A 21462-nucleotide genomic window follows, 5' to 3' on the forward strand; every position below is an offset into this window, starting at 1 on the left:
CGAGGTAAGCGGCTATATCTCAGGATCCACTCATCGTAGAGACTTGCGGTAAAAAATTTTACTACTAAAGTGATAAAGAGAACACATTGGAAATTGTTCTGAAGTGTATACCTCTACCGCTAGGGGGCGTAATAGCTACCATCGAGTAGAAACATGAATTTTACTCGAAAATGTTTCATATGAAGTTGAAGAAGAAATATCATCACTGGAAAATTCTCTATCTTTTTGAATTGTCACTTTCGATTTTACGACATCAAATAAGGGTAGGTGAAAAGGAGAAATCTGACTTATTGAAACGCCTGTAACTTCATTTTGGCTCAACATTTTTGAGCAAATTAGATCTCATCTGAAAGATAATATCTTGTTAATTGAGGACAAAATATAGTCATGATAAATGTGTTTTTGCTGCTTTCGGTAGGGGGCGCTAAGTCAGAAGTTCATTGTTTTGTTCATTTTACTCCGAAATTTCAAATGTAATGATAGGATTTCCTTAACAGAAACAGAAATTCCATCAAATTTGCATGAAAAAACCTGAAGGTCGCAAAGCGATAATTTCAGGCGTTCCGAAGTTATGGCCGAAAGAAGATATTCTTTAACTGATGCACTGCGAAAAACCAAATTGTGTCTTCAAGTTCTAAGAGAAACATAAATCCCATCCAATTTGTATGAAAAAACCAAAAGATCGCGAAGCGATAGCTTCAGGTGTTCTGAATGTTCAGGTGTTCAGATGCACTGAAAAACTAAATTGTGTCTTCTTTCGGCCATAACTCCAGAACGCCTGAATCTATCACTTTGCGACCGTCTGGTTTTTTCATAGAAATTTGATGGTATTTCGGTTTCTCTTAGAACTTAAAGACACAATTTGGTTTTTCGCAGTGCATCAGTTGAATAATATCTTCTTTCGGCAATAACTCCAGAACGCCTGAAATTATCGCTTTGCGACCTTCAGGTTTTTTCATGCAAATTTGATGGAATTTCTGTTTCTGTTAAGGAAATCCTATCATTACATTTGAAATTTCGGAGTAAAATAAACAAAACAATGAACTTCTGACTTAGCGCCCCCTACCGAAAGCAGCAAAAACAAATTTATCATGACTATATTTTGTCCTCAATCAACCAGATATTATCTTTCAGACGAGATCTAATTTGCTCAAAAATGTTGAGTCAAACTGAAGTTACAGGCATTTCAATCAGTCAGATTTCTCCCTTTCACCTACTCTTATTTGATGTCGTAAAATCGAAAGTGACAATTCAAAAAGATAGAGAATTTTCCAAGGATTACAGTGATGATATTTTTTCTTCAACTCCATATGAAACATTTTCGAGTAAAATTCATTTTTCTACTCGACGTTAGCTATTACGCCCCCTAGCGATAGAGGTATGAACTTCAAAACAATTTCCAGTGTGTTCTCTTTATCACTTTAGTAGTAAAATTTTTTACCGCAAGTCTCTACGATAAGTGGATCCTGAGATATAGTCGCTTACCTCGCTTATTTGCCCACCCTGTACACTAAAATGGTTATATTATTCTATGATTACCCTCAACTTGACAACTGTCACGTGCTATCCTATTTCAGTGAATATTATATAAGCTTAAGAAAATGGCGATGTAACAAGTTGAGTTGTCTCTGTTGAGTTATTAAGAAATAAAAGGATTCAAGAAGTTACTTGTATTATTTCAAAGTATAAAAACATCAGTTTTTAATTTATTTAAATGACTTTCCATCATGTCTACCAACCACAGTGAAATGTGTTTTATTCGCGGATGACGCTTCACTCCTTCTGAGTGGACCGACTGTCCGACTGGTGCTCAATCAGCTGCTAGAAGACTCGCGTGAGGTACGGTCGAGAGCAAAAATCTGGTTCAATTCGAATCAATTGATGCAGAATCAAGAAAAAACTAATATTTTAGTTTGTTCATTAAGATCTGTAGATGAGAACTTGAAAAAAAATGTAAAATTTCTAGCATTACATTTGGACCCTAAGTTCACTTGGGATGTTCAATGTGAGGAACTCTCTAAAAAACTGAGCAAAAATATTTTTGTTATCCGTACTCTAGCACTTAAAGTTTTCATTGAAACATTGCTGACAGCCTATACCATGCTCTGTGTCACTCTTTAATAAAGTATGGTATTTTAGTATGGGGTCACACCACACATACAGGAAAAATTTTTTCACTGCAGAGAAAAGTTATCCGTATTATGGATAATTTAGACTATCAGGCGGATTGTAGAATTTCCTATAAAAAATTTGAAATTATGACTGTTCCATGTGTGTTTATTTACGAATGTCTGAATTATATTCATGAAAGCCACACTAAACTGCTAAATGCAGATGTTCACAATTATAACACGAGAGCACGCATGGATGTCAGGAATGAATTCTTCAGATTATCAAAAACAAAAAATGATCCGAACTTCTGGGCATATAAACTATATAACAAGTTGCCTCAATCAATGAGAAACCAAAAGGAACAATTCCGTTTTACCATTAAGAAATATCTCATTGATAATAGTTTTTATTCATTGGAAGAATTCTTCGAAGCAAATATAGGTAACAGCAAATTTGTAAAGATGACGAATGTAAATCGCAAGATATTATTATTATTATTATTCATATTCGAATGTTGTTCAGGTCAGGTATGTCTTAAAACAAAGAAGATTGTATTAATTTGCATCTATAGACCTGATTCTTCTGCTGACAATTTTGATATTTTTATAGATAAGTTGTCACAGGTATTGCTTACTGTCTCAGTGAGAAAGCTGGAGTAATACTTGCGGGTGATTTTAATATAGATTTGTTATCAGACTCACCAAGAACAAGAACATTTCTTTCTCTACTTGATAGTTTTGGTCTGAAGGCGATGGTGAATGAACCCACAAGGATTTCCAGGACTGTCTCTACATGTTTAGATAATAATCACGAACATTGAAGGATACTCCTCAGTCATAGAGTAGCACATTTCAGATAATTCAGTTCAGAAATTTATCTTTTCTCTCAATGAAATCATACCTCAAATTGTGGAAAAAAGCAAATCAGAGATATAAGGCAAGAGACTCTAATGAAATTTAGAGATTTGTCATCTACTATTGATTGGTCAGATGTTTATTGAGATCAAGGCGATGTAAATTCCATTTGGAATACTTTGTTCATGGAATTCAATAAAACCTTTAAATCCAGCTTTCCAATGGGGACGGAGATTTTCCGGAAAAATAAAAAATTTGTATCCTCCTCAGACAGTATTCGGAATATGAAGAAAGTACTAGACTACCTTTTTATGAGGTCTACTAGATCTGATGAAGATTATTCAGCATACAAAAAAGCAAAAGTAAAATATGGTTACATGATAACTGAAGAAAGGCGGAAACATTTTAGAGATATGATACAAAAGGCGTCAAACAAATCAAGAACAGTTTGGAATTTGGTGAATTCTGAACTCGGGAGGCAGAGGAAACAGAATTATAAGTTTGACAATGAGCCTGAGCCAATTGGAATAGTGGAAGACTTCAACAAGTTTTTTGCTGACGCTCCACCTCAAATAAGGAGAAAAACTTAATGATAGGTCATTTTATTTATTTGAAATTACTGAATCAGAAATAATAAACATGGTTAAAGATATGAAAAATGTTAAATCGTAAGGTTGGGATGGTATTCAAATGAAAGTTATAAAGGAGAGTATCGATTTCATTGCAAAACCGTTGGCACATATCATGAATAAATCTTTTACTGATGGTATATTTCCAGATGCCTTAAAAATAGCGATAATAAAACCTATTTACAAGAAAGGAGATCACAAAAACCCGAACAGCTATTGTCCAATAAGTCTTTTGTCATCATTTGCGAAAATATTTGAAAAGATCCTAACTGCCAGATTACTGAATTTCTTCCGAAAATTTAAAATATTGTCAGATTCCCAGCATGGTTACATACCAGAAAGAAGTAGGTACTGAAACAGCCATCTTTGAATTATACATACCAAGCAATACTGGCAGCATTAGAACAAAAGGAATTACCATTAGGACTCTTCTTAGATCTATCGAAAGACTTTGATTGTGTGGACATAGATATATTGCTTGGGAAACTTGAATAATATGGAATTAGGGACAAACAATTGAAGTTCATGGAGAGCTACTTGAAGGACAGACCCCAATCAGTAGTTGTGAACATTGAAAACATCATTCTGGGTCCCCTTCTCTTTTTGATTTATATAAATGACCTTCCTATGGCAATTAGAACTCAAGTTCTTGGAAATTTCACGGGTTTACTGGTTGCCTTTGCAAACAATGCTGATTTCTTGCTTCATTCACCTTCTCTTCAACTAACGGCACACAGAGCAAACTCTATACTGGGTGATATCAACAAATGATGTGAAGATAACAATCTAGTAATGAACATAACTAAGACTGAATAACTGAGCTCTTTAAGGCCAGCTTTACAAGAGGCGAGGGTAGTATTCATACCCAAAGAGGGTCGAAAACGCTCCCCGGAGCCTAAATCCTATCGACCCATATGCCTCACCTCCTTTCTCTTGAATACCATGGAGAAAATAATTGACAATAATATAAGAGGAAGTTTAAAACTCCACAGCAAACAGTTTGCTTATAGGGCGGGTAGTTCTACTGTAGACGCCCTTCATCATCTTCTTAGAGAGGTGGAAGGCACCCTCAATGTAAAGGAGATTCTGCTTTTCAATGTTCGGCGATATCGGAGGGGCCTTTGACAATACCCTACATACCTCCATATGCAATGCAGCCAGAAGGAAAGGAATAGAACCCTCCACTGTTAAGTGGATATCAGCTATGTTGAAAGGACGAACCGTTACAGCCTATCTGGGAGAAACCGAAGTGACTGTGCTGACGTGCAGGGGATGCCCTCAGGGAGGGGTTCTATCACCCCTGGTGTGGAGCTTGGTCATGGATGGCCTCTTGGAGAGGCTTACAACAGGCAGATTTAACGTCCAGGCTTACGCCGACGACATAGTGGTGACGGTTAGAGGCAAGCATGGGGGCCCAATAAGTAGCCGAATGCAACTTGCTCTCAAAATTATTGAAAATTGGTGCGGGGAAGAGGGGCTTACGGTCAACCCCTCGAAAACATCAATAATTCCGTTCACTAGAAGAAGGAATCTCGACCTCAGAGCTCTGGTCTTAAATGGTCAGACTCTGCACTTCTCTAGTGAGTGTAAATATCTAGGTGTTATCCTGGACATTAAACTGAACTGGGAGAAACATATAGATAAGACTATTTCCAGAGCCACCAGAGCCACGGCGGCTATGTGGGCATGCAAAAGACTCTTTGGAAAGACATGGGGAGTGAAACCGAAAATGGTACTGTGGTTATACACAGCGGTGGTACGCCCCATTGTCACCTATGCATCTCTAGCATGGTGGACAAAAACCGAGAAGTTGCAGAAATTGCAAAGGCTGGCGTGTATTGGTGTCACAGGAGCTATGCGCACAGCTCCCACGGCAGCCCTGGAGGTCATACTAGACTTGCCTCCCTTACACCTACATGTGAGGAAATGTAGCCTGCTCGAAGCAATAAGAATTTCCCATAATGGAAAGCTCCTTCCTGGGAACTGGGTTGGACATATGAGGATACTGAATCAACTAGATTCAATCCTCCTCGCAAAACCATCAGATATTATGCCAACCACCTACGATTTTGAAACGCCCTTTGAAACGGTTATAAATGACCGTCATAGTGCAATAAGTCTCATAAATCGTCTGGACAAAAAGTCATCCATATGGTTTACAGATGGATCAAAAACAGAGAAGGGCACCGGCATTGGGATATATGGACCTTGACTGAGGATCTCTAAAGTCGATTCTACAGACCGAGATAATGGCTGTTTATGTATGCGCCCAGGAGTGTCTCAAAATGAACCTCAAAGGGGCGCATATCTACATCACCACGGACAGCCAAACCACGCTGAGATCCCTGGAATCGTGCTGTCAGGGGTCTCTGCTGACTTGGGAGTGCCGTAACACCATAAAGCAACTGGCCAGAGGAAATAAGGTGACTCTACTATGGGTACCAGGGCACTGTGGAGTTGAAGGAAATGAGAGCGGATGAGCTTGCAAAAAGTGCATCAAGGTTAAGACCTGCTGGACCTGAGCCTTTCTGTGGGATAGGAAAAGACCAATACAAAGCTGCGGTCCAGCTATGGGAGTTGAACAGTAGGACAATCCACTGGACTAACACTCCTAGACTTGCTCAGGCAAAGAAATTCGTGAAGATTTCACCTACTTACACCAGAAAGCTCCTGAAGCTGTCGCGAGCAGAGCTTCGGGTGATGGTGGGACTGCTGACGGGGCACTGTCGGTACAAACATCATTTGTACCGTATGGGTAAGTCAGCAGACGAGATTTGCCTCCGTGGATCGGAAGTAGAAACGGCTGAACACTTGATATGCAAGTGTCCAGAGCTGGCTGGCCTAAGAACCATTCACATGGGCAAGCCGGTCCTGGATACCAGAGAGGTAATGGCCAAGGCCCCTAGGGAGGTTGTCAATTTTATTAACGTCGTTGACGACCTCCCTGGGTTTCTATGAATGAGTAGGGTAGTGAACAAAAGATCTGCATGGTCGCGTTTCCCGGAAGGCTTACCGAAGCAAAACGACCCCAGTTCAAATAATAATAATAAGACTGAATGTGTGATCTTCAACTGTGATAGATCTACAGCTGTCATTCCCACCAAACTGAACGATGACATCCCAATCTCCGGTACTACGAAATTCCTGGAAATATGTCTGGATGGAAACCTCAAGTGGAACCAACATATTGAAATGCTGATCAAACGTCTCAACTCAGTTATCCATTCAATTAATGTTCTTAAAACTAGAGTTGATTTTCCTACTTTGAAAATTATCTATTATTCAAATTTTCAGTCCATCTTATCATATGGTATAATGTTTTGGGATAGTACTGTGGGAATTGAATCAGTTGTTTTGAGACAAAAATTCATCTTGAGGGTGATGTTAGGGTTGAGTTTCAGGGAATCTTATAGAGGTCACTTCTAAGCAAATAATTTTCTAACTGCATATGGCTTATATATTTACAGAGTACTTGTTTTCATGACTGATCATTCTGAATACTTTGAGAACTATTCAACCTGTAATAATACAAGGCACACTGAGCCTTACTTGTATCCGCGTCACTCATTGTCTCTTACAGAGAAGTCTCCCTTATACATGGGCCTAAAGCTATTTAATGCTCTGCCTCGAAAATTCAAGACATTAAATCGAAAAATTTTCAAGAAAACTTTATTTGAAATGCTTATTCAATGTGAGCCATATTCTTCAACTGAATTTTTTGCTTCATGTAAGAATTAATATTATTGAATCGCATTGTTTTTTTTTCTTTGCTGGTGTTACTTGTTACTATCTGACTTATTCAAACTGTATTGTAATTGTAACAATAAGTTATTGGATGAATAAACATTATTATTATTAAGATGTAAATTAGAGCTAATGTCGGGAGATTTACAGATTCCTTTGGATGAAGAATCAAAGGCAAAAACTGCTTTTATCGCGCCGGAAGGTACCGCTGAATTTCAAAGGTTGTGCTTTGGATTTGTTAATGCGCCTTTCGAATTTTTTGAACTGATGACTTTAGTTTTGGGTCCATTGAGAAATACAATACCAGTTTCTTTCCTTGTCGATATTTTAATCGGTGCACAAGATTGGACAGATATGTTGAACAGATTTCGTCAAATATTTAGTGCACTCAGGGATGCTAAGCTAACCTTTCAGTTGAGTAAATGTGAATTCGGTAAAAAGTGCATGAAATTTTTGGGATTCTAACTGAGTGCAGATGGGCTTCAACCAGGAGCTGGTAAATTGGAGGCAATAGAAAAATTTCCTATTCCAAGAAATGATCATGAAGTTAGAAGATTTTTACGGTTGACATGATTTTTTAGAAAGTTCGTGAAAAATTATGCTTTAATTTCTAGACCAATTTCAGATTTGACTAAAGCAAATGAATATTTTGGCTGGAGGGACAAACATCAAGAATCTTTCGAGAAAATGAAAGAAATGTTACAATAAGCTCCAATTTTGCAGTTGTTCAATCCAAAATCTCCTTATGAAATAATATGCTAATTATTTTCCACTTTTTCGACAATCAAAATCATGGACAAACAATACGAAATTTGACACTAACGATACATCCGAATTCACTAGACGAAGGACGCTTGTAGGGACGTTTTGATACTTTTAATTTGACATCCTATTCAAAATTAGAAAAAATTATGTGTGAAAGACGTTGGGAAACACTATTTTTCGTGATTCGCTCATGACGAAAAATGATGCTTTTCCCAACTGGTTGCACAAATAACTATTATGAAATCATATATACAGGGTGTTTCCTAAACATGCGGCAAAAATTCAGGGGGTTGTTCCTTGGACTATTCTAAGAATATTTTGTCCTTTGATGATTTTTGAAAAACCTCTTTGTTTCGAAGATACAGGGCGAACAACATTTTTCATATTTTTAAAATTAATAATAGTTTAAATAAAAATGCGTACCGCACTGTGTTTACTGAGTAGGTACAATTTATTTTTAAATTTGTTTAACAACATTCCAATTACTAAAAACGGCCAGTTTTTTGACTAAAAACTGCTAATACATCACAAAACGAATTCAAATGAAAACCGTGTTTAATCTGTATTCCTTTACCATCTGCACTTATCAATTTTTAGTCAAAAAACTGGCCGTTTTTAGTAATTGGAATGTTGTTAAACAAATTTAAAAATAAATTGTACCTACTTAGTAAACACAGTGCGGTACGCATTTTTATTTAAACTATTATTAATTTTAAAAATATGAAAAATGTTGTTCGCCCTGTATCTTCGAAACAAAGAGGTTTTTCAAAAATCATCCAAGGACAAAACATGCTTAAAATAGTCCAAGGATCAACCCCCTGAATTTTTGCCGCATGTTTAGGAAACACCCTGTATATCCATATTATAAGATTTCGATATGTGCGCATTAGAGAAAAGGAGAGGGTAGTATTTCTGTTCAAAATCATTACCAATCAAAATTGTAATTTTATTGATTTTATTAATTTCAAAGTTCCCAAATAGAAGTTGAGGATGAAAAATAAAGAGCTCTTTTATGTTAAATCAGGTGGCTGTTCTCCTGTAAACAAAATGATGACTGTTTATAATGAATTTCTAATGGATAATGATGTATATATAATAATAATAATAATAATGGGTAGCGGTAGGAAATCCCTAGCGATTCACCTATCAGGAGAGTTGAATCGACTCCTGCCCACCGCAGATTCCAGGAGCTCCCTGACCCGGGAAGCTGTAACCTGTCGAAGGGTCCCTGTCCAGGGTAACGGACGAAGCCGTGTGGAAAGCAGCTCAAGAATTCTCCCACCGTAGCTCTGCGGATCGTAAAAAGCGATCAAAGGCCGTCTCCCCCACGACACGGAGGAACCCATGAATGATGGTGAATTTAAGGAATCGAAATATAGAGCCGCTGCCTGAGGTTCGTCAGGGCGTGTCTGGAGCCGGCGCTGGACATGACAGTATGCGGGACGTCGGTGACAGAGTGCTAAGGAGACGGGCGCCTGTCGATCAAAATGCTACGCCTCCACAATCTCAACATTCTAGGAGAAGAATAACACGAGTTTCTCCGACTGCTGAAGGTGCTGTGCAGGATCCCCAACCAGCACTCACCCAAGCAGGTCTACCAAGAAGACGCATGAAATGGACAAGTTCGATAAATGAAACGATCATGCGCATATACTATGAAGTAACTAATATGGAAGAGGATAAAATAGGCTACCGGCAAAAGCTGTTTGCAGAATTCCACAGAAACTATCCCGAACTTCAAGTTTCTGAACAAAGAGTAGCCGACCAATACCGGGTCATATTGAGAAATAAACTTGTACCCGATGAGAGACTTAACACAATAAAAAATGAAGTCCAACTGAGGCTACAGAATAGGAACCCCACTAACAACGAAGTGACAATTGAAGAAAACTACGATTGTGCTGAAAACCAACACAACATCAATGCACAAATTAATACTGAGGAACAAAACAGCGGAGATTTGGCACTAGCAAGAGATGAGCAATGGCGGAATATACAAACTGCGACTATGGAAAACCGAGAAGAAAGTCGAAGAGATCTATTAGAGCAATTATCTGTTACAATAAATAGATATTTTATAGAATTCGAGGGTACTGATCCTCTTAAACGACCAATTCTTCCTAGACTGAAGACATCGAAAAAACTCTCACATATTCTGCACATAATGAACAAAGAGATAATTCCACCGTTTTTTTCGAATGACCAAAACCTAGAGTCATTGCATCTTATTACCTACTGTGCAGCCTCTACAATATCAGCAGTGCTCGGTGTGAAGCCAAAACCTAGAAGTGAGCAACCAGCACAGAAAAAACAGCATAACAAACCACATTGGCAAAATAGGCTAGAAGCAAAAGTACATAGCCTCCGACAAGATATAGGACGGTTAACACAATTTGAAAAAGGTTCTCCGTCGAGAAAACTACAGAAAATAGTGGATGCAATTATGGATCGCCATAGGCGACATGCAAACTACGACGCCAACAATGAAAGTGCTCAAGAAACTCTAGATACACTCAAACAAAAATTAAGTGTATACTCTGAACGACTGAGAAGATACAATGAGAGCTATAAACGAAAACATGACAATATGATTTTTGAAAACTCTGAAAAGAACCTTTATAGAATGCTTAATGAACAAACGTCAACTAAATTAGTGAGTCCTCCAAGCGCCGAAGATATGGAGAGTTTTTGGACCGATCAACTGTCAACACCAACTCCTTTTAACTCCAAAGCGCATTGGATAAGAAGAGAGGAGAAATCATGTGAGACCATAGAAAATATGCCACATAGTGTAATAACGTCTGAAGAACTACAGGAAATATTGAAGAACACTCACAATTGGAAATCTCCAGGCCCAGATGGAATTCACAACTTCTGGTTGAAGAAGTTTTGGTGTCTGCACGGCAGGCTAGTCGAATACATAAATAACATAATACATAATCCAACAGAAATGCCAACATTTTTAACAACAGGTATCACTTACCTAATACCGAAGGATTTTCAAAACACTATGGATCCATCAAAATATAGACCTATAACATGCCTACCAACAATATACAAAATCATCACATCATGTTTAGCATCTCGTATCTACAAACATTGCGAGAAAAATGAAATAATAACAACACAGCAGAAAGGATGTTCCAAGAATGCACAAGGATCGAAGGAACAGCTGGTTATAGATTCCATCATATGCAACCAAGCCTTCAAGAAACATAGAAACCTTTTCATGACTTATTTTGATTATAAGAAGGCTTTCGACTCACTTCCACATGGCTGGCTGAAGAAAATTTTGGAGATATACAAGATCGATCCAATTATAACCAATTTTCTAAAGCTTGCAATGGACAATTGGAAAACGAACATCGAGCTTTCCACGGCAAACATAAAAACCAAACTGATTCCAATTAAGAGGGGAATTTTCCAAGGTGACTCCATGAGCCCTTTATGGTTCTGCTTGGCGCTGAACCCACTCTCTAAACAGCTAAACGCTACTGAAAAGGGTTTCAACATTAAAGGAAATAATAATACTACCACCCTCAATCATTTGCTGTACATGGATGATTTGAAACTGATAACAGGCAATAAGAACCACCTAGAAATTATGGTCAAACTAGTGGAACATTTTTCGAAAGATGTAGGTATGGAATTCGGTTTGGACAAATGTCGTACTCTCAGCGTAGTGAGAGGAAGAATACAAGATGAACCGATCACTCTCGCAAATGGACAGCAAATAGAAGCAATGAAGTTGGATGATCTTTATAAATATCTTGGAATGAAACAGAATCGACGAATCAACCACCAAAGAATGAAGCAAGACTTAACGACTGAGTTCATTAGGAGAACCAAAAAAATCTTAAAAAGAAACCTCAACAGCAGGAACATGACGAGAGCCATCAACACATATGCATGTTCAATTCTAACATACTCATTCGGTATAGTTCCATGGAGCAAAACAGACATCGAAAACTTGCAACGTAAAATGAGAACGTTGATGACAAAAGCAAACAAGCACCATCCGAAAAGCAGCATTGAGAGGACTACACTGCCGAGAAATAAAGGAGGCAGGGGTCTTACGGACATCATGGAACTTGCTAGTGGGCAGATAGAAAGCCTACGGGAATACTTCAGAGATCAAGCAAGTACATCAGAGTTCTACAAAATACTGTGTGAAGCAGACGAATCAACACCTTTACAACTTCACAAGGAGCAATTTTCATACAACCACCAGACAAACCAAGAAAAATTGGATAGATGGAGAGAGAAGCCCCTGCATGGAAGACATTTCAACGAGGTGAACCAGGATCATGTCGACATTGAAGCGTCGAACTTTTGGCTCACATCAGGTGCAATGTACCCAGAAACAGAGGGTTTTCTTTTAGCCATCCAAGATCAAGTGATCTCAACTAGAAATTACTGCAGGCATATCATAAAGGATCGAACTATTACCGACGATCGATGCCGATATGGGTGTCCAACAAATGAGACAATACAACATATCACGGGTGGATGTCAGATGTTTGCAGGAAATGAATATAAAGAGAGACACGATGCAGTAGGAAAGATATTACACCAAGAAATGGCAACTAAATTAACACTAACTCAATCTGAAAAAGTACCATACTACAAGTACCGACCGGAGACCATCCTGGAAAACGAACGCTATAAACTGTACTGGGATCGTACAGTTTTGACTGATAAAACAGTCCCTCACAACAGGCCAGATATATTGCTAGTTGATAAACATCAAAAGGCAGCTATACTCATCGACGTAGCAATACCTAATAACAACAACTTGCGTCAAAAAGAGGTCGAAAAAATTTCAAAATATAGGGACCTCGAATTTCAGATAAAGCGCCAGTGGGGAATGATATCAACGAGAACTATTCCAATTATCATCTCAACAACAGGAATAGTACCCAAAAATCTCAAGAGAAATATCAAGCAACTAGGGCTTAGTGAGTATATATGTAATGTAATGCAAAAAGCTGTTCTTTTAGGTACTGCAAGGACGGTGAGAAAATTCCTAGGAAGCGAAGGACAGGTCCAAGGATCGCGTGTAAGAGGACCAGAAGTTCGACGACAACCAGGGGGACCACAAGGACCGGACACGACCGAGCTCTACCCTTCTGATATTTTAAATATCTGGGATTGAGTGAATGTTCCTCTTAGGCCCAGTTTCACCAAATGCTTTAATCTTGACTTGGCTCTTAAGTGAGGCCTTAGATCACGATTAATGTAATGTAGCGTTTCACCACACTCCAAAGCGCCATTTAATCGACCAATCGCGATTTAGCACTAATCGGCCATTTTTGGAGGATTATAACCTTTCAAGTTGAGATTAATAATTATTTATCAGTATGGAACTCTTGTCTATGTAATTATTTTTCCGGAAATTTCTAATTTTTGGGTCAATTTTATCAAAATATGACTATATGTATAGGCTCAATATTTCCCATTTAAAATACACGTAAACTTTGTTTTTGTGTTTTATGAAATTTATTGCAAAGAATAATTTATTGATATGTTTGATTGAAATATTATTTAATAAGCAGTTAAACTTGTTAATAAAAATAAATAAGTTAATAAAATTACTTATATAGTTTTTTTTCCAGAATGTGTGGTTTTGTGAAATGGGATAATTTCTTTTTAACTTCTGCAAGTTTCCGACATTTCGAAGCACATCACTCGACATTTTCGGCAAAAATTAACTTTGTTTTTTTTTTACAAGATGACAAATGATTTGAAATGTTATGAGTTATGAATGAATGACACCTGACACCTAGCGGCAATGGTGGTCATCACGGCTAATACGATACAGAACACTATATAACTTTTTGTTCACAACGTTGCCAAATGGTTTGACTATTTAATCGCGATTTGGTTAATCGCGATCATCTTCGGACGGGTTGATGCATGGTGAAACAGAAAACACTGTTAAGCCTGCTTTAGTAACAAGCGGAGTTTAATCAATCTGGGATCAAGTGCTGTTTGGTGAAACTGGGCCTTAGCGAGGAGTGAGAAGCCGACGGCGAGGATAAATCCTACGCGTATAGGCAAAAGTCGGAATAATGCCTTTATTGGAGAGAATAAAAAATATTACAATTCCAAAAAAAAAAAACATCAGAAAAAATCAATCACAGGGCGGAGTTCAGATGTTGATGAAGCCATACACCCCTGCTCTTCCACTCAAACCCTGACGAAAAATATATGAAAAAAAGCTTTATACATCTCGAGACAATAATGATTGAAAAAGAAAAAAAAAATGACATAACACAAAGAAAAAATTTCAATAACTTTCTGATTTCAAAATTTAATTATAAGTGAGTCATATGTGTCAAAAAAAAAAAAAGAGAGAATTACTGATTACTGAGACCGCACTGATCCCTATAAACTACATCCCTGACTCTAGCTCTGAAAGATGACACAGACAAATCTACAAATGAATTACAAATATATCTGTTATAAAATCTATAAATGGAAAAACTAAAAGATCTTTCAAATAGTGACAGCCTATGAGGAGGAGGGGATATAAGTCCTCTACTACGTGTGTTAAGATTATGTACATCAGACCTGAATGTTATCTTTCGATACAGATACGATGGTTTTTTAGACAATAGAATACGGTGGTAACAGACTAAAGCTCCCACCAGAAATCTGTTACGCATGTTCAACCACCTGACATCCACCAATTTATGACTTATATGATCAAACTTTCGAATTCCATATATGAATCTCAAGCAAGAATTTTGAATTCTCTGGATAGAGTTCAAGGTCACTTGATCCAAACAGGAAAAAAAAACCTGTGAGCAATAATTGAAGTTGGACAATACCAAGGAATCACAAACTGTCCTCTTTACCTCAACAGGCAAAATAGAGCGGTGAGGATAGATAAGCCTCAAGGCATACAGCGAGCGCCTAATACATCCTGCGATATGTAACCTGAAACGAAAAGAATTGTCCATTATCAAACCCAGGTTACGAACACTCTTTACAATAGGAATCTCATCACCACCAATGAAAAAATGGATATTCTCACTTAACCTATCACATACAGCCTCATTGCCGAAAAGTATTGCACAAGATTTACTGGGGTTAATCGAAAGGTTGTGTTGCTCAGATATCTCCTGGATGGTCGCAAGGTCATGATTCAACTTCCTGACCCCTTCGTCAACATCACCAGCATCAAAACTGAGATAGAACTGAGTGTCATCAGCATAAAAATGGGCATTACAGAATTGAAGGAACCTCCAAAACTTGTGAGTATAGATGATGAAAAGCAGAGGACCCAGGAGGGACCCCTGTGGCACCCCTATGGATACAGGCAAAGGATCAGACAGAGAACCATTGATTTTGACACGCTGACTTCTGAAAGAAAGATAACTCCGAAACAATGCTACTGCAACATCAGAGAATCCTACGAAAGACAACACGGCAAGTAATAAGTTATGAGAGATCGTATCAAATGCCTTAGAATAATCTAACAAGACTAACGCTGTTACAAGTCCATTATCAGAATTCTTTATAATATCATCACTTATTTTGAGGAGAGCAATCATGCAACTGAATCCACTACGAAAACCTGACTGACATTCCGGAAGTACCTCAAACTCATTTAGATGTTCAATAATCTGGTAATACAAAACCTTCTCGAATATTTTAGAGGCAGCAGGCAAAATGCTAATTGGACGTAGATCACTAAAATGTTCAACATTCCGCCTCTTAGGTATTGGTAAAACTATAGAATTTTTCCAAGCCAAAGGATAATATCTGCTTAAGATGCAGCTATTCATTATATTTACAAGATACTTCAGAATGAAAGGACAACACAACTTTAGCAATGAAATGCTCAAATTATCCGAACCCGAAGCATTCGACCTGATATCATGCAAATATTTATCAATTAATGCCTCGTCGACCAATGAAAAAGATGTTTTCTCCTCAAATTCGCAGAAAGTGTCAGAAGAGTAGTACCTGAGAAATCTATCCGATGAATTATTTAGATTATCTGGTATGGAATGAACAAAAAAGTTATTTAATTTATCAGGATCAGAAAGATCACACGGAATATCAGTACTAGGCTTTCTACCCACATTCATACATCTGAGTTGCTTCCATAAATCTCTTCCATTCTGTGTTCGAAAAATAGTAGAAAAATATTCACTTTTAGCTTTACGAATTTTTAGAGTAGTCACATTGCGCAGTTCTTTATACCTTACCCAGTCTGGTTCCCGTTTCGATTTTCTAAACTTTGCCTTAGCTCTGTCTCTAGACTTCATGTGTTCCTCGATCTCAGCAGATAGCCAAGGAGCCGGCGGTTTCGTTATGCGACGTGAAACTAGTGGGGCGTGTCTGTCAAATAAGTCAACCAGAACATTATTCAGGATTTTTACCTTCTCATCTATATCATTAGTTTTCAAAATATCACCTAAGGTAGACAGCTCCAAATCTCTCTGAAAAGAACTCAATGAAAATTTTCTGAAACTCCTATATGACACAAATTTGGGGCAGCTACTATGACCATCCATAGAAACAGAGAATCTAACCAAATCATGATCACTAAAATGATAATCAACAACATCAACCGTGTGCACAATATCCGGTACGTTGGTAACGACATGATCAAGAAGAGCATCCTTTCGAGTTGACTGACTCACCATCTGCGTTAAACCAAAGTTGTTTAATGTATTAATATAAGAAAGACAATCAGGACTATCACCCTTCAGATAATCAACATTCATATCACCTATTAAAATAACTTTATCAACGACTGCTACAGACTTAAGCATTACATCCTCAATGTCATCAAGCAGCAATTGTAAATTAATCTTATTATCAACTTTAGGAGGTTTATAAATAACACAATATAAAATTTTAACCTTATTAACTGTCACCATAATAGAAGCATTTTCTAGTTTAAGTTGGAAATTCAGAACCTCATAATTAATTCCATCCTTCACGTATATACCCGTACCTCCTCCCCGAGTAAGCCTATCATTTCTCACAAACCGATATCCATCAATAAAAATAGACTCATCTGGATCATCCCTCAACCAAGTCTCAGTAAGAGCCAATAAATCAAAACTATATAACTCAAGAGTATCACGTAATTCTACAAAATTTGATATCAATGATCTAACATTCAAAAGAGCACAGTTTAAATCAGACATCCAAATTTAATCAGAACAAATATAAAGAAAGAAAAAAAAAATAATATAACTATGACTATTAATTATTAATTAATTAATTTAATACTTAAAAAAATGTATGTAAAAAAAAAAAGAAAGAAATTTATGTGAGTCAAGTCCTGCACTTATTTTTCCGAATGCACCTCCTCGCACCCCTGCAAATCATCCATATTCCGAATTCTGTGTATCTTATCATCAACCCGTGCAAAAATTCTTCCCTCCGACGTCCACACATTCTTGAACCCAAATTTCGTCTTAGAAATATTAAGCAAATTATAGTTTTCCTTTGTGAGATCTTCAGTTATAAAAATACCAGTCCCTTTGAGCTTAGATTTATTTCTATATACGACATCACGACCAGTAGAAGTAGTAAAAGTTACTAAAAAGGGTTTCATACCCGACTTACCCCCAACTGATCTTATTCTATAACATTGGTCAATTTCAAAAGATTTCTTTGTTAATTTCAACTTCTCACTCAACTTTCTCTGGACTAATATCTGAGCATTTTCATTATTCACAGGTGAAATTCCAGTGATCCTAAGCGTCTTAGATTTCTGCTTTTGTTCCAAATTATTCAAACGATTTTTGAGGTTGATGTTCTCGCTCCTGAGTTTAACGACCTCGGATTCAATTTCAGCTGATTTCGTATACAAACATTCAATCTCCTTGTTAAGTTTTTCAATCACCTTACTAGCAACACATTCAGCGAGTCTTGATAAGAAATTATCATCCATTAAAGATGCATTGATGATATCACGGACGTCAGATTGTTGTTGGGATGTTAAAACCATTTTGAATTTTCAGATTCGTAGAAGTCAACCTCAAAAACAAATTCCAACGGCTGTATACAATCAAAAAGCGATTATATTTCACTATCAAAAATTTTTGCGAAATATAGATACCCAGAACTATCAAAACAATGGAGAGCCGGAAAATATACAACTATCTCGAACTGTATTCCATATGCGAATTGAATATATATTTTTGGACTGCTTGGGAATCCTGAGGGATTTATTTGTTTATTAGGTCAAGTAACGAATTGTTTGTATTCTACATTTGTAATTACCATATATCATTGGTGTTGGTGTGAATAAATCAATAAATAAAAAACACCCCCAATTTCTCGTTAACGAATGCTTTCTTCACCTGGAAAAACTGAATGTTGAACGGCTTAAATTCCATGTCCATACCAAATTTCATCAAGATCAGATAAGAATTTTCCAACCTTTACTAATAATTCAGTAAAGGTTGTTATAAGTTGTCCAGGTTGCTTTGAAATGCATTTTGTAAGAGCATTTAGGTTTAAAAGTAAAATAGTAGATAGTATTTGTGAATTTATTGTTACAAATGAAATTCAATCAGTCTTATAATGTTACCATAATTAATCCTTATTTGGGTAATTTATAAGCCCCATTTGAAAAAATGAGCTGATGCTCCCTAATCTTCTTATCAAGCAAATTCTGTAACTCCTCCAAGGTGTATTCAGTACTTGTTCCCTCAAACACAAACATTTTTAACATTTGATGTATTCTATCCAATGAAAGTGATTCAAGATTTGTGAGCATTCCAACTATGTATGACCAGAAAGTCTGAAAGTAAGAGGCGATTCATTAGATCTGAAGCTTCAAAAACCAATTATAATGAATTGTCTGCAATCAATGGAATTTAATTGGCAATATATTGTGTAGAGCAAGCTACTTTTACTGAATTCGCAATTTAAATTCACCTGTAGTTCTTCATTTCTTTGATCTTTAGTACTGGTCATCACAGACTCTGTTTCGTCATCTTCTACATCAGCTTCAACATTGGCACCTTCGACATTATCTTCCTCCAACACAAATACATCATTTTCAGATTCTGCGATTAAACCTTGAGATTGCCAATAACTCATTTTTCTTCTGAGTGCGGTTACAGGAACCAACATCTTTTTACTCAGCTTCTTCAAAGACCATTCCTCTAAGAATTTAAGATATAAATCAATTTGAGGGCATATTTATTATTAAATATTGAACTGATATTGTGCATTTGAAGAAAATAAGTGAATAAAGTACCAAATATTTTTGAAAAAGTATTCTTTCAAACTCATTAAATCCAAGTTACAAAAAGTCAAATGCAGCGGGAAATATTATCAGAAATTCTACAAAAAAAAAACTATTGACAAATAGTGTTGATGCAACGAGCAAATATTGGGAATATGGAACTAGTCTTTAGATATGTGATTAACAACAAATGCAGCATGTTTGTTATTAATTGATTGATTGATAAGATGGAATACGAGCATAATGGAAATCGAATCAAATGTACTTACTATTCTCTTGGAAAAATAGTAATATGGTAGCATGGAGAGGTGACACAGTCAATTCCAACGTCTTATTTCCAGTCTGTATCTCTAAATCCACAACGCCAAGGTGATTCTTCCACAACAAAGTTCTGTTCCCTTTCAATGTTTCGAAACTACTAGTGAATCTTTCCATTTGTTTCACTACCTTTGGATGCAGTTCCAATTTGTCATCTTTGAAAGGCGGCCAGAACTGGGCGGAGACTATCATTGCTGAAATAAAATTGTCGTTTTTTTCATAGTTTGGATCTTCCTTAATACGTTGATTTATTCTCTTCGAATCCACTATGTCTTTCAGCATAACTTCACAATAATTGAGTTGGGCATCGCCGAATCTCAATTTCAATAACTCCAGATATCGGATTTCTTTTTCTGTGTCGCAAGATAGCTGGGATAGTAAACGATCTGCTAATAAAGTTCTGTACTCATTAACAAACAGTTCTTTACTTCCATACACATTAATGAGCATCGTTATGATGTCTGCAGATTTTGAATTCGTTTTTGATTGACCTACAAAACAAAGATTGCATTTTCAAGAAACAAAAAAATCAAATTTTCTAGACAATTTTACTTTTGAAATTAATATTTACGCTGTAGAGGAATTTTAAATGAACAACAAGATATTTTCTCAAATTTTGCTATACAAGGAATGTTCCAACATGAGAAATTCTGCAAAATGAACTTAGTTTCCAGCTCATGGAATAAGTACTTTTTATGATTTTGTGTTTTATTTTGATCTTTTGATTATTTTCACCTGTATTGTTTCCTATCCAAAATAAAAATTATCAGTAGCTATAGGCTGTTCAAATTTTTCCTGACATGATTGAAAATATTGAAAATAAATTGAATCCTTACTTGGAATTGGATTTTTAGGAGGTGGTACCCAATTCATCCAATCATCGTCATCTGAATCTTCTGGTTGTGTAGCTTCCCCACTAACTAGTTCTTCGGCGAGATCATTTGGCCCGTCTTCAGTCAAACTAGTGACGACACATCTGGTGATAACATAAATTAGTAAAAATATCGTAGTCGTAACGGCCCGAAATACCAATAAAAAATGCCGTGGATAGTGGTTACTTTTAACTGCAGAATAAGAGAGAACAATACAACAGATTTTGTTATTTATTCCTGACCTCACATAAAGTACAAAAAGTTCTTGTTACGAGCTCTAGTAAACAATATAAAAATAATATAATTAGATTCAATAGAATTTCATTTACCTTATAGTATCAGATCGTGTTCTGAGATATTCATGAATTGGTTCAGTCACAGCATCTAGTAATTGGCTAGAAGGGTCTAGTGTTCGAAGTGTTCTTATTGTAGCAACATAAGCCGTTAATATATCTGAAGTACCAACGCCAGGATGTAAAAGACGAGTCTTCAATTCTCTTTTCAGCGTTTGAATAAAATGAGTCCGTAAATATGTACTGGGCATCAGCTCCTTAATATCTTCTAGAACTGGTAATGAGTCTGGATATTCTGTAGAGAAATTTAATTGAGTTAGATAAAATCGGTAAGATCCGCTCAATGATTGTAGTGCATATACTTTTTCTTCTTTTATCCTTTACTATGTGCTAGGTCGAATTCCATCCGCACATCAAACAAATAGCCTTCTCGGACCAGAACTATTTATGGTCGAATGACACTTAATCTCATGGAACGGGTAGTTTCCAATCAAGTAATTTTTAAACTATTACTGTTAATCATCAAACATTCGGAGGGGGTGAAAGGACACACTGATGTTTCCCAGATATGTACACGAAGCACCAAATGATAAGGAAAAATGGGATCAGGGAGGGAAAAAAATCACATCACAACACGAGTCGATGTGA

The 21462-nt window shown here is 36.7% G+C and overlaps 1 protein-coding gene across 2 annotated transcripts in view; it reads right to left on the reverse strand.

Moving 5' to 3' along the window:
- Positions 1 to 18613: 18613 nt before the first annotated feature.
- Positions 18614 to 21462, reverse strand: part of LOC123672384 (anaphase-promoting complex subunit 2) — a 58039-nt gene continuing 55190 nt past the window's right edge. For both annotated transcript variants that reach the window (XM_045606484.1, XM_045606485.1), the window contains exons 4-8: positions 20851 to 21109; positions 20486 to 20625; positions 19601 to 20140; positions 19019 to 19248; positions 18614 to 18881 (exon numbers count right to left, since the gene is read on the reverse strand). In XM_045606484.1, coding sequence (XP_045462440.1) covers positions 18681 to 18881; positions 19019 to 19248; positions 19601 to 20140; positions 20486 to 20625; positions 20851 to 21109 — 1370 coding nt within the window. In that variant the 3' untranslated portion in view covers positions 18614 to 18680. The remainder of the gene's footprint in view (positions 18882 to 19018; positions 19249 to 19600; positions 20141 to 20485; positions 20626 to 20850; positions 21110 to 21462) is intronic.

This window comes from Harmonia axyridis, chromosome 2 (assembly GCF_914767665.1).
Source record: "Harmonia axyridis chromosome 2, icHarAxyr1.1, whole genome shotgun sequence".
NCBI classification, from domain to species: Eukaryota; Metazoa; Arthropoda; class Insecta; order Coleoptera; family Coccinellidae; genus Harmonia; species Harmonia axyridis.